This window comes from Osmerus mordax, chromosome 18 (genome assembly GCF_038355195.1).
Source record: "Osmerus mordax isolate fOsmMor3 chromosome 18, fOsmMor3.pri, whole genome shotgun sequence".
Lineage (NCBI taxonomy): Eukaryota > Metazoa > Chordata > Actinopteri > Osmeriformes > Osmeridae > Osmerus > Osmerus mordax.
Genome location: NC_090067.1, coordinates 11,128,825 through 11,142,261, shown reverse-complemented (window position 1 = coordinate 11,142,261; position 13,437 = coordinate 11,128,825). Strand labels below are relative to the sequence as shown.

The 13,437-nt window shown below is 46.3% G+C and overlaps 1 protein-coding gene across 1 annotated transcript; it reads right to left on the bottom strand.

Moving 5' to 3' along the window:
- Positions 1–434: 434 nt before the first annotated feature.
- pdcd6ip (programmed cell death 6 interacting protein) lies at positions 435–10,146 on the bottom strand. Its single transcript, XM_067255962.1, is given in 19 exon segments — positions 435–1,656; positions 1,796–1,980; positions 2,110–2,227; positions 2,384–2,478; positions 2,665–2,799; positions 2,958–3,206; positions 3,333–3,502; positions 3,736–3,847; positions 3,957–4,134; positions 4,231–4,354; positions 4,524–4,746; positions 5,100–5,130; positions 5,132–5,208; positions 6,595–6,695; positions 6,882–7,035; positions 7,185–7,312; positions 7,832–7,901; positions 7,987–8,041; positions 9,810–10,146. Coding segments are annotated over 19 exon segments (2,595 nt in total). The 5' UTR covers positions 10,016–10,146; the 3' UTR covers positions 435–1,472.
- Between the last annotated feature and the right edge of the window lie 3,291 nt (positions 10,147–13,437).

The window sequence follows — 13,437 nt, the reverse complement described above, 5'->3', positions numbered from 1 at the left end:
TTTTAGATGTTTCCCTCTTTCAACACACCTGATTCAAATGAATGGGTCATTATCAAGCTCGATAATGACCCATTCATTTGAATCAGGTGTGTTGAAGCAGGTACAAATCCCAAACATGCAGGGCAGGGGGGGCATACGACCAGGACTGAGAAGCACTGTAATGGAGATTGTTGTTACACTGTAGTTAAAATACTATTATTTTGTGCCTGGTAGCTGAGATGTGGTTACTTTGTGATGTGGGGCTACTGAATACATACCATTTCTTTGACACTGACCACTGAAATACTGTTGGAAGTATACACTTCTGATAGCTCATCTTCTCCTGTTCTCTCTCTATATACACGACATCACGGTGGATCACTGACTGCTACATCAACAAAATGTCAAATGTGAATTCTGAATAGACCAAAAAAAAAAGACTACCAATACCTGGCTAACATATGGAGGTGTTTTAATCACATTAGAACCAAAGAAACACAAAGAGCACACAGTGTTTGGTTAACCACATACAGAGTCATTTATATTCATATATAATATAACCTGGTCTCCCACATCTACAGCCATGTACAGCCTCTGATTGTAAAACTGAAATATACCAACATTCCCTGGTTGAGAGAGAGAGAGACAGAGAGAGAGACAGAGAGAGAGACAGAGAGAGAGACAGAGAGAGAGACAGAGAGAGAGAGACAGAGAGAGAGAGGTTGTCCCTCTCAGCGGGCTTCGTCTACATTAGAAAACCTAGCGAGCGTTTCTATTGGGTTACACATCAGTGATGCATCAGTATTCGTTACAAAAATAGGATATAGGAGATATAGTAGTGGGTGGCGCTTGGGGGAATTTAAACGATGATATGGACATGCTCTCCCTTCCGTGACCGCCCCTCCCTCCACCCCCACATTCCCAAGTGCCACAGCGGCAAGGGGAAGCGTCTCCAGGCCACGGTGCAACTCCTCTAGTGTTCTACAGCCATCCAGCACAAACGAGGAGTCACATTAGAACACACGCACGAGCTTGAATTTAAATAAAGATTTAGCTAAATTATTCGAAAACTGTATGCAAAAACAGGGTTAGCTCACGAGGACGAGCGGGAAGGACAGACAAAAACTAAACAAAAAACGGGAAGAGGACTGGTTTAAAAAATGATTTCTTTTTTTAAAACAAGTGCAGAGTGAGTAAAGGGATAAACCGAGACAGAGAGGTGAGGAGAACCAAGGTTTGAGCACAGGAGGGAGGAGGAGTGTTAAGAAGAAGTGCAGTGCTGCCCAGGGGCAGTTCCTCCCCTCCCACAGTTTGGTTGCCATCAGCAGGATAGTGGGAGAAGGAGAGAAGAGAGGGATGCAGGGAGGAGAAGAGGCGCGAGGGAAGAGAGAGGGGGGGAGAGAGGAGGAGAAGAAGGGATGGAGTTGGAGTTATTGCTGGGGGTAGCACGTCTGCTCCAGTGGGAGCTGGAGGGGGTCGAGGTGAGACGGGGCTTATTGCTGGGGGTAGTAGGGCTGCTGTTGGGGAGGTTGCTGGGGGTAGGTGTAGGGGTGCTGCTGGTTGGGGGGAGGTGCAGGGTAGCCCGCCTGTCCTGGTGCAGCCTGGTAGGGCATGTAGGGTATGTTGTACTGGTTGTAGCCAGCGAAAGGGTTATAGCCCATACCCATCTGGTAGTACCTGCACACACACAGAGAAGAAAAGAGAGAAGATGACTATTGGAGAGCAAATATGGAACCAACCGATGTAGCGTTCCCTGACCCCGAGGTGATTAGCAGGGCTGGACTGGAGCTGGTTGCCCTCCTGGCAGAGCACTCACCCTGGGTAGCCTTGGTAGGTGGGGTAGGGCGGTCCCTGGGCCTGGGAGGGCGGGGCCATGGGCGGGGGGTTACCAGGAACGGCAACGTTGGGCGGGGGGTTGCCGGGTGCAGCAGCCTGGGGTGTAAAAGAGGGGGGAGGGGGTCTGGCTGGGGGCTGGGGCTTGACTTCAGGTTGCTGCTGGGCCTTAGTAGAAAGGTAGAGAGAGAGGGAGACAGACAGACAGCAAATAGAGTTTAAGCATAAATGACAGACTCAACACAACACCAACTTCCTGGTTTACATTTCTTAGTCAAGCTGTGATTGGCTACTCACGAAGACGGTCCTGGGCGCAGCGGTGGGGCCGGCGGGAGCAGGGGCGGGGTTACTCTGGTAGGCGGGGACGTTGAAAGAAGGGGCGCTTGGCTCCTTGGCAATGTTCTGCTGCAGCTCCCTGGGTTACCACGACAACCATATCATCAGTCACTATGATAAAGGTAATGCTTTGCAACATCCAACTCATTCAAAATACAATGTCCTCAAATCAGTTTGGCTGAGTTTCAGCCAGTGAGATCCAAGCAGACACGTCGTGGTCAGAACCCAGACGTACTTGAGAAGCTCGTCACGTTCTGTTTTGCGAGCGAAGACGATGTCACTGCACTTGTTTTGGAACTTGAGAAGGATCTCCGTCAGGTCATTATAGAACTGCAGAGGGAGGGAGAGAGAGACATAGAGACAGAGAGAGACAGAGAGAGAGAGAGACAGAGAGACAGAGAGAGAGAGAAAGAAGGAAATCAAAAAAAGAGGAAGAGAAGCATAGTTAGACTATTCAGCTGAGCTTCTTGGCAATGCCCTGGTAACCCTTTCCGCGGTTCCCCGGGAAACGGTTACCTTGGTTCCCTCACGCAGGTTGTTGCTGATCTCCACGTAGCTGTCGTGGGCGGAGGCCAGCTTCTTCAACACCTCCTCGCGGTCGTTAGCCTCGGAGTTGGACTGTTTCAGACTGCTGAACTCCTGGTGGGACGTCTGTGAGAGAGAGAGGGAGAGAGAGAGGGAGAGAGAAAGAGAGAGAAAGAGAGAGAAAGAGAGAGAAAGAGAGAAAGAGAGAGGAAGTTAAGAGTCAGAAAAAAAAGAGGCAGGTGTGGTCTGTTCCTGTTCCCTCTCTCTCTGCCCCACTCGCCCACCTGCACGCATCCCAGCAGCTCCTCCTGGCTCCGTAGGCTGCCCTGCACCCTCTGGTTGTAGGCTCCGTATGATTGGTCGAGCTGGCTGAGTGACAGCTGCTCCTCGTTGAGGGCCCCGTCCTGTGCCAGTGCCGACAGGAAGCAGGAGGTCATGTCAAAGGTCACCGCCTTGATCTCAGCCTCCAGTCCCTCCCTCTCCTTCTTGACCTCATCCAGCTGGGCGAGCTGAGACCTCAGCACATTCACCACCTAGGAAACACACACACACAGCTTATAAATATAGCCAGGTTTAATACACGCACACGCTAATCTTGTCATCTGAACACCTACTCAGTTGATCCACACTCGTACTAACACACACACACACACACACACCTCGCTGCCCTGCAGGGTCTTGGCAGGGTTGGCGGAGGGGATGGCGGCAGTAAGCTCAGCCTCAGGTTTACACAGCAGAGCGATCATCTCGCAGTGTGTGTTGTAGCGCTCCCTCACCACCTGGTCGGCCTGCACAGCCTTGTCCAACACACTGCGGAAGTTCCCCCCCTCTGGAGGGAGGAGGGGGAGGAGGAGAGGGAAGGAGGGAAAGACCGAGAGGGAGAGAGAGATTTCCGTTCGTGTCAAAATATACGTGTTCAAGGTTTGTCAGTACAGTGGCGTGAGTCACAGGCTTTATGTAACTGCTTACAGAGTTTGTGTGCATGCATGTGTGCATGCGTGTGTAAGCGTGTGCGTGCATGAGTGTGTGTGTGTGCGTGCCTGTGTGTGTGTGTGTGCGTACCTGCTCTGAGGGGCTTGTAGAGATCTCCAGAGGGAGTTCTGTTCCAACGTTGGTTGAACTTGGTCCTCAGCTCGCTATCTGTGGTCTCCTCATTGTCCAGCATCTTCAGAGACTAATAGACCAACACACACACATTTACCACCGAACACACCACAAACACTTCTACTCCAGATCCAGCGGTGTGTGTGTCTGTGTGGGAGTGTGTGTGCGGGAGTGCGTACCTCATCCAGTATTTCCCGGTTGCGTGTCAGTAGTTCAGGCAGATCTCTGATCAGCTGCTCTATGCTCTGCAGCCCGCCCTGCTGCACGATGGCGCGAGCCTTCTCCAGGATGGATTGTGGGACAGAATCCCCCGACAGGTCCTCCAGAGCCGCCGGCAGGTTCAGAGATGCCAGCACACTGATGACCAACACGGGATCAACACGGTTACCTTTCACACGCACACGGAAATGTTTGGAGGGAAAGGTTTTACCTAGTGTACACACACACACGTACCCATTGCAGAGGTTGGTGGCCTCTCTCATGGTGCCCACCAGTCTGTTGACAGTCTCAGCCTTCCTCTGGCTATAGATACTCATAGACTGCTGCACCGCCATAGGAACCATCTTCTCAAACAGGTCTGAAAACACAGACACATATCTGCATTCACTAGTGCTTCAAAACTTGCAAGAAAGCGTTACAACTTTTGAGACATTTGTAGGTGTCACCCAGTGTCAGGCATTGACTGTTTATCCGTACCCTAGTGGTCCTCTAGTGAACAAGCTGTGTGTGTGTGTGTGGTTCCTCACCGGTGAACTTCTGGCTGAGCGGGGGGGCGATGGCGGTGGACTTGACCAGCGCAGCCTTGCCGATGTGCTCCAGGTCTTTGACCTCGGGGACGCGGTCGTGGTAGATGAAGTCGTTGTCCTTCTTGGCGGCGGTCAGGGCGCGGTTGATCTTGTCACTCAGGTCCTTGACGCTCACGTACTCGTCGTAGCGCGAGGCCACCGTCTTCACCAGCTCGGCCGCGTGCTGCCGGACAGACGGGACGATGAGCAGAGGAACAAGGAGGGAGAAGAAAACATGGAGGATTACAGGGTCATGAAGGAAGAGTAAGCGATCAAGCAAGAGATTTCTAGTTTTTTTTCCTCGAAAGGGACAAATAGGAAACTAACGGACATTTTACCATGCCACAAATCATAATACTTCACCAAAATATGGGTACCAACAGGTGGGATAAGATCCATAGGTAGTAAAACATGTTTGTGTTTTTATTTTTTTCTGTAGTTATCTCAAGGTGAGTAGTTTGGTGTAATTCAGCAGCTTCTGGTTAGCGGGCTGTGACGTCATGGTGTGATGTCATGCTGTGATGTCATGCTGTGTACCTGCAGACGTGCGATCTCCTCTCCGAAGCGGCTTGGCCAGGATGCTCTGGTGCAGCTCAGCGTTGGCCTGCATGATGCAGTGCTTGGCAGCCAGCACTGGCAGTACCTCCTGAAAATAAAAATACTGACCAGGGAGAGGCAACCACAGAGCAACACACACACACGCACACGCACACACGCACCGCAAGGGCAAACCACGGAACAGCACAGACACAGACACACCGGCGATATCGAACCACGAACACGGCACCCACGTCACAAAAGCCAGTCACAAACAGGCACAAGCGGTCGGGAACAGGCGCGCGCACACACACACACACACACCATCATCACGAGGGATGCAGAGAGGAGGAGGAGGATAACAGGAGAGAAAACAGAACAGGCCATGAGTGATTAACCTTCCAGCAACATTCGCTCAACCTTCATGCAACGTTTCTCCTGGAGTTGGGCTGATGATCTCAGTACTCTTCCGTGGCTCTCTCTCTCCTCCTCCGCTCTTACTTAACCACTGTTGGCCAGCCTCCCAACTGAAACCATGGGGGGTGAATTCTGTCTGGGAGCAAGGGTCAACATCCTCCCCAGAGGTGTGACAGTACCTGGGCTGCAGGTCACACCTAGTCCTTATTCAGACAGGTGTGTGGAGGTAACTGGGCATGAAGAGATCTCCCTCTCTAGCAGCCTCTGACGCATCACAGTTTTCTATGGAGACAGACTAGAGGCAGCAGTTCTGTCTGCCTGTGACAGGATGGCTAAATCAGGCTTCTGTTTCTCATAGGGCCAGGCCCCCTACACCCACGCATCTGCATATTAATGAGCCCCATGTTTATTCATGGCGGCCGCAAGACTGTGTGCAAGTCCCAGGTTTTCGTGCTGATTAGTGTGTGTGTTTATACTTGGGCGTTAGGGGGGAAAAAACTAGAAAACTTTTTTGATTGAGTTCATGTGTTCTCCACTCAACAGACGATGCATGGACCAAGTGTCCTCCACACGAGAGTGACACACACACACACACACACCAAAACAATTAGGGATGCTTAGTGTCTTGACCCATCCAGGACTTTGCTCTGAGCGAAACACCGTTTCTATCCCTGGACCTTCACCGTTTGGTGTATGTGGCTGTATGTCTGCTCAGTTACCAGTCATGCACTACAACAGGTCAGCAAGAGTTCATACAAACAGTTTGTGACAGTTATTGAGCTGTGAGAGAACAGTCTGAAGTTAAAAGGTGGTGGAGATCCAGTCAGAGAGCTACCCAAGCAGTTAAAACCCAAACATGCTGAAAAGTACCCAGAAATGGACCGTTCAGGACAGAGTGCACACACATCTTGCACATCCATAAATGCACAGAAATATACACACACAGTGAAACACTCAATCCCACACACACACACACACAAAACCTCCCAATTCTGTGTCACACACTAATGGATTGCCCTGCTGATGCCAGGGATGTGCCTGCAGGATTATACTGAGTGACTGCCGACTGGCCACATACCTTAGGGAGATTCTCTTTGTACTGGCACTGCTTGAAGGCATCTCCATAGAAATCTGCCGCCTGATTGGCCAGTTTAGCAATAATGGCGTCCTTCATTTTATCTGCACAGTAGAGTCATCAAGGTTACATTTCAAACTAGAACACTCAAAGTTACAGGGTTGTATTCCTCAAATGTTTTCTTATTTTGATGTCAATCTGGCTTTCCTGGAAAGGTGTTTACACAAGGGCCTCATCTGGTGCAACATCAACAGTGAGAAAGGAGGGAGAGTGTGTGTGAGGGTGTGTACCTGACGTGGCTTTCAGGAAGAAGACCTCCTGAGCCTGGGCTAGCATGATGAGGCTCAGGGTTCCTACAGTCTCAGGGGAGATGTCCATGGTGGGCTCCCTGTTCAGGGCCGACAGTACTGTGTCCTTGATGTGGCCAAACGCTCCACTGGCCAGCTTGACGCGGAGAAGTTGGGGTGGATAGAAAGATAGAAAGAAATGGAAAGAGAGAGAAAATGGGAGAGATTAAAAAGGTTTGCAGTATCTGATTAGCACCTTATTTGCTCAAAATACTTCCTGGTAGTATTGATTTCTCGAAGTAGTACCTGGTAGTATTTTGCAGCAGCCTTCAATCCTTCGTCGCTGTCCAGGTTCTGTTCTGAAGCGATCTGACTAGCCAGCGCAGCTCCATTAAACAATACACACGTCTTCTCATAGCCAAGACTGGCCAAAGCTAGAACACACACACACACACACACACACACGTTGTGGAAGAAAAGTTCAGTCTCCAACAATGTTGTGACATCAGTGGAGTTCATGCTCATTGGTCAGTCAGCCGAGTGGAGAGAGAGAGCAACATCAGACAAGAAGTAGGATTCAAGAATAATACATCTCCAAGACACTAGTCTGCTGCTAACTTTTTTTAACTTTTTGACAGTAAAAACAGGGATAATCAACTGGTATACAGAAAAGGTGGATTAATACAAAAGGCAGTCCTTGTATATGATGTAATTTATGGTCCTGACAACACACATCCACTTTAAAACTAGTGAGACACACACACAGCAACCGTCAGTCCAGTTCCTTCCAGAGAAAGGGCATGAGACTGATATACCTTCTTAATGAAGCCCTAGTACACCACGTGTATGCATACGCTGAGTGGAGGGAACACACGGTTCAATGACTCATCATCCTACTCATCACTTTGTCAGGCATGTGTGACAGCGCGTGCATCAAGAGAAGCAAATCTTACCCAACTTAACTGACCCTCCGAACAGTGATCCTTTATCAAAGGCATCTTTCCATGTGAAGGTTAAACAAAGCTGCAAACCAAGAGAAATACATATTTTATCATCATGACACACTCTTAACATGCTCAACACACACACACGTACGCACACACTCTACCTGGTTTTCAGAGAAGGGGAACTTGGGCTCCACGGCACACAGCTGGTCATAGTACCTGAGAAGGAGGGAAGAAGTTCAACCAATCAGGGCTCTGTGGCATGTGATTCACCTCCCTGTGTGTGTCATCGCTGTGGTTATTCAATCTTGAGGGGAATGGTGCGGAGTCACACACACACGACAGTTCCTTCGGTGGCTTCAATCTGGAACATTCTATTTTGGGTCAGTGACCATTCACACAGAGTACTAGGAATCCCTTATTTACAGTTTCCTCTAATCCAGCCCTCCTCCTTGTGAGTCCCAGTCTTGCGGGAATATAGGCCTCGTAGAGGGAGCCCTCTGATCGGGATTAACAACTACGTGATATCAGACAGCGAGAGAGAGGAAAGCCGAAACTTTCCAGAACAAAACAGCGGTTGCCAAGGTGACACAATGGCCGTCTGTCTGGGGTTGTGAAAGGCATTGGATGAATGGGGAATGTTGCCATAGCAACCTGGCACATGGCTGACCTAGGAAAGAGCCAAGGAGGTACAATGTTAACATTCAGCACCCCACTCAAAGTAGCAGAGTGGTGCTAGTAGGCTATGTAACGATTTAGCCAGAGAATGCTAACATGCTGGCATTCACCAGCCCACTCCCTACAGCAGCTTTATCTTGGGGCTAAGCTACTAACACGCTGCAATGAAACTAAGTAGAAGTTAAACAATCATACAATGAGTAGGCCTAGCTGCCTATTCACAATGCTCAGCAAGCAAACACCAGTCTGTTATGTATTAGAGGCTGAAAGCCTGAGCAAAGTCTACCTGTTATTCACGTCACCACTACCTGGATGAACTGAACAGGTATGTAATTGATGAGGGCATGATGCACCCAGGAGGCCTGGTGGTCATAGACTCTAGTGAATCTGCAGACACATCTTTAGAAATATTATTCAAGTTTTGTTTTGTTTTTTCATGGACTGCTAATATATCGTTGTTACGTGGTAATTGATTGGAATCAATACCACGATCATAAGAGCGTCTGCTAAATGACTAAATGTAAATAAAGGAGTGTCAGCTAATTTCTAATTTTAATAGCTAGCAAGTTCTCAAGGACTGGCCCCTGTTTTACACAGCCCCCCAAAGTTCCAACATGGGTTAAATTGAGCAACACAGCTAGGCAAAATTTGTTAACCAAATCGCATCCCTATTTCCTCCATGATCCACTATGCAAAACATTCTGACAACATCCTGGCTAATCTGAGTTTTGTTTGACCCCCAAGTCAGCTAAAATCACAAACATCTGTTCAATGGCCTTCAATTCTTTGAAAACACTTACAAATGACAATTAGAGGTTTCGATTCTAATCATTTTCAATATTTAACTCAAAATGCTACTAAAACTACAAAGTCCAAAAGATTTCGCCAATATAATACATTTTAAATTGTGTTTGTATCACACGATGACTTGAGCTAGGATGAAAATGTCATGACATCACCAGCTCGGTCAGTCCGCTGGATATGTAGCTAAATTGGCAGCGAGTAAACAAAGGAGGTTGACATGGGCCTAAAGTATATTCCTCACTGCAACTAATACACATTGACAATTAAAAAACAGTACCACGTAAAGCTTGTATAAATAAAGTTTAAAACTAGACATATACACGAAACGTAAAACATAGCTAGCGAGCAAACGAGCTAGTTGTAGGTAGCTAGAATAGCTAGTCATACAAACCAGGGTGCGGCTAGATGTATTTCCCCACAGATTAAAAGTATGTCATGCTAGCGTTAGCAACCAACGAGTTCGCTACACAGCTCCCATTGCGTCGAAGTTGGGAAGATGTCTCACCTCAGGAGGATCTCCAGCGAGCTCTCGTGTTTGTCAAGCGGCCTCCCCAGAGCACTCTTGCGGAGCTTGTTCAACTCCTCTACAGACCGAAGATATTCAGCCTGATCCTCACCAGCTGGGTATGTAGCCGTGACAAATTTTGAAAGTGGTTTAACAAGATCGACTTCAGATGACTTTTTCAACGGGACCGAAATAAAAGTCGCCATTTCAGCCCGCAATAAACGACAACAGATCGGAGAAGAGGGAAACTCGCTTTCAATCGGACAAAAACAACTGCAATTTCACTTCCTGTATTCTGCTGTGAAACGTCAGATGACGTTGGCTCACAGGTGCGCAGGAGCAGAACAGATGACAGAGCAACATGTCTGAATTTCAATGTGAATACATACACAACAGAATACTTCATTTTATCGCTTGTTTCATGGTGGGGCTAACACAATTATTGGTGTGGCTGTAGTAATAAAGTTTCTAAAGGTTTGAAAAAAGTTTTGAAAGTAACGTTTTTCCTTTCCTTTTAAAATTGTTTTTTTTTTTTTTTACTAATTGTTGGTGTAAATAAAAAGTTTCGATTTTTTTTTTTATGTTGAATTTCTTTTTTCAAAAAGGTTTCGAAAGGTTCTTGTTATACATAATGACTAATATAATATCATATAATAACTGTAATATACAGGGGGGAACCACTTTCCTCAGGCATCCAGGGAAATCTGTTCCCCCTGTGTTCTCAGTGTAAAAGACTGGTGAATAGATGAAACTTGTTATACATCATGATTACAGTAACATACATCACTGTATTGCTTTATAAATGGCCAGACTTTAATATACCACTTTCCTCAGGCATCGTACCATTTTAAAGCTACAGGTATGTATTTATTTTTTACATTTCGTTTTGGAGTTTTAAATCAATTATTAATTTGTATTAGAATGTTAAATTGGAATAGTTACTAATATCTAATGAACAAGTACTTGTTTTTAATAACGAGTTCATAAAACTGAAATACAATACAGACTAGTAACTGAATACTAGTTTCTTTCAAATTAATGCATCAATGCATTTATAAGAATTTGACGAAAATATATTTTAAAAGGATTAACATTGAACGCTATGTTAAGCATTACTGTAGTAGGCTACTTGTTCTATCAACCGTGAATGACTTGCATGTTTAGGATATTATTGGTCACTCAGTTAAGTTGAAAAGGTCTGGCCCGATCATGGTCACTCCTTTACATTTATTAACATGTGTATCACAACATTGGTAATATGTCAATTATGCTCATTAGTATATTAAATCATGAACTTTGTAGACTCATCTTTCACCTTCATGGTTTACATGTGAAGTTGCAACATGATCAGAATATACATAGACAACACATCTTTATGAAACCATTTTAATTTCCAGTGGAGGTTTGTGTTTGTGTACATCTCCATAATATTGTACTGTACATGAGAAGCATCATCAATGACATTAGCCTTTACAAAGACACAGTGATCATCATTCCTTATCTCACAAACACACATGAACAGACCAGGGAATGGCTCTCCAGCGATCAACACTTAAATACCACAACAGGCGTTCTTGTATTTAGCATGTGAGATTGATGTATTTTTTAATTTTTATACATCAAATTTCTATCTCTAAATACCAAGAGAATCACTTAAGGTAGAACATGCTAACCTGTCCCTAGATCTGTGGGGTAAAACCACATCTATGGAGCATGGGTTCCCAGACTCTGGTGAGGAGTGAAACACAAACGTGCTTTTTAAGATTCTTCTTGTAAGAAAGTGAAGGGTGTGGTTGTAGAACTATTCACGATACATCAAGTTTGAGTTCTGTGGTTTTCAGTGCAGACTTGGTCTTTTATTTCTGGAAACAAGAGGGAGGGCTCCACTTTTAATGCCAAAAACCTCCTCTCCTCCTCCTCCCCCCCCCCCACCTCCCCAGGCTCTTCACTAAAAATGTAAACTAAACACGGATCATGCCAATCGGAAAAGCTCTGGAGAACTACTGAAATGATCAAACTAATTCAGCCTTAATGATGATTACAAGATGTTTTGATACAACACACACACTCATACACACAGCTACATTTCCCAGCCCAGAGAAGTAAAAAAAAAAAAAAAACCTGCTTTCAAAACATGTTCAGCTTTTTGCAGGCTCTACTGTCAGGGGTGAACAGCCATCCCTGGACACACCTGTCCCATTCATACCAGAGCACACATGTACCACCCTGATGGACCAGGGACATGCACATGTACACTGGGACCAGGCCATGACAATGCCCAAGGTTACTGAACAATGTAGCAAACAGAAACGTGATGTGTAGAGCTGCTGCAGGACTCTACTGCACATAAGACACTCATCCTCTACCTGTTGTACTCAAATCAATGCACTCGTGTGTAAACGTTGCGTAACGATTCCTTCTGATATGGCCCCAGTCTTGGTGTGAGAGATCAGCGCACTGCTGATAATCATGCACTTGACTTGCGACTTTGAGTGGCGAACGAAGCTGTGCCCGTTCTGTGTGGTTACAGTGCTACCTGTACTGTCTGTATTCCAAGCCGCTTTATTGAAGCCCCTTTTTTACAAGCCTTATACAATGAGATATTTAGGCCTATCCAAAACCGGTTTGGTCCATTTCAAAGTACATTTTGGATAATAGTTGCTTCCTGGATCCTGTACTGAGTAGGCTGGAGGTGGGGGGGCAACTCAATTGTCCTACATTTCTCACCTATCAACTACACAGACTGACTGACAACAGACCCACAGACAGCTAACAACTGAACTTGAAATTTTCATTATGTATAAAACATGCAACTTCAAAACAAGCCCATGCTTCAAATCAGTACTGGTAAGGGAGAGGAGGCAAGGAGAAACTTCTGTGGATGGATGTGTGTGTGTAAGTGTGTGTGTGTGTGTGTGTGTGTGTGTGTGGGTGTGAGGGAGGACTCTTGCCAACAGGCAGTATGGCACCAGAAACACATCTTACACAACTGCCAACAAAATAACCGTCTACAAATGTAAATGTTTACGAAAAAAAAACAACAAAGGCATTATGCTACAAGAAGTTTTGTAAAAAATAAAAGCCTAAAATTAAGAGAAACATTTTGAGTCATGCTGACATCAACCAAGTCAAAGCATGGCCTTGGTGGGCAGCACCTTGGTTGGAGATCCTTTCCTACTGACAATGGGCCAGGCATGAATCTTAACTGACCAGGCCTTAGTAAGGTCTACTCCAAATGTATTTTAAGTTCCCAAGAAATCTTTTTATCACATCCTCTGGCCTACATTTAAACATGCAGGCAGAACCAACACTTAGTGGGCTCATATTTTCATTAACAGTAGGGGTGCTGTCTTCTATTGCAGGGGGCCGAGGCACCCTTAGACACCGGACCTGGAGAGCCCACAGGGAAGACGGCACAGCCTTGTGATCTAGAGGCCACCATCTGAATCTGGAATCCTAGCTCTATGAACATGGCACTGCTTAGAACACCCCTCCTTGTGACATGAGATGGATCAGTCCTCATGATCAAACAAAGGGCTTACCTCACAATCTACCAACTTGAGAATGTCTGACCACAGTTCTATAATGCCTGAAAACAGCAACCACAAAGCAACAAGTCTGTTCAAAG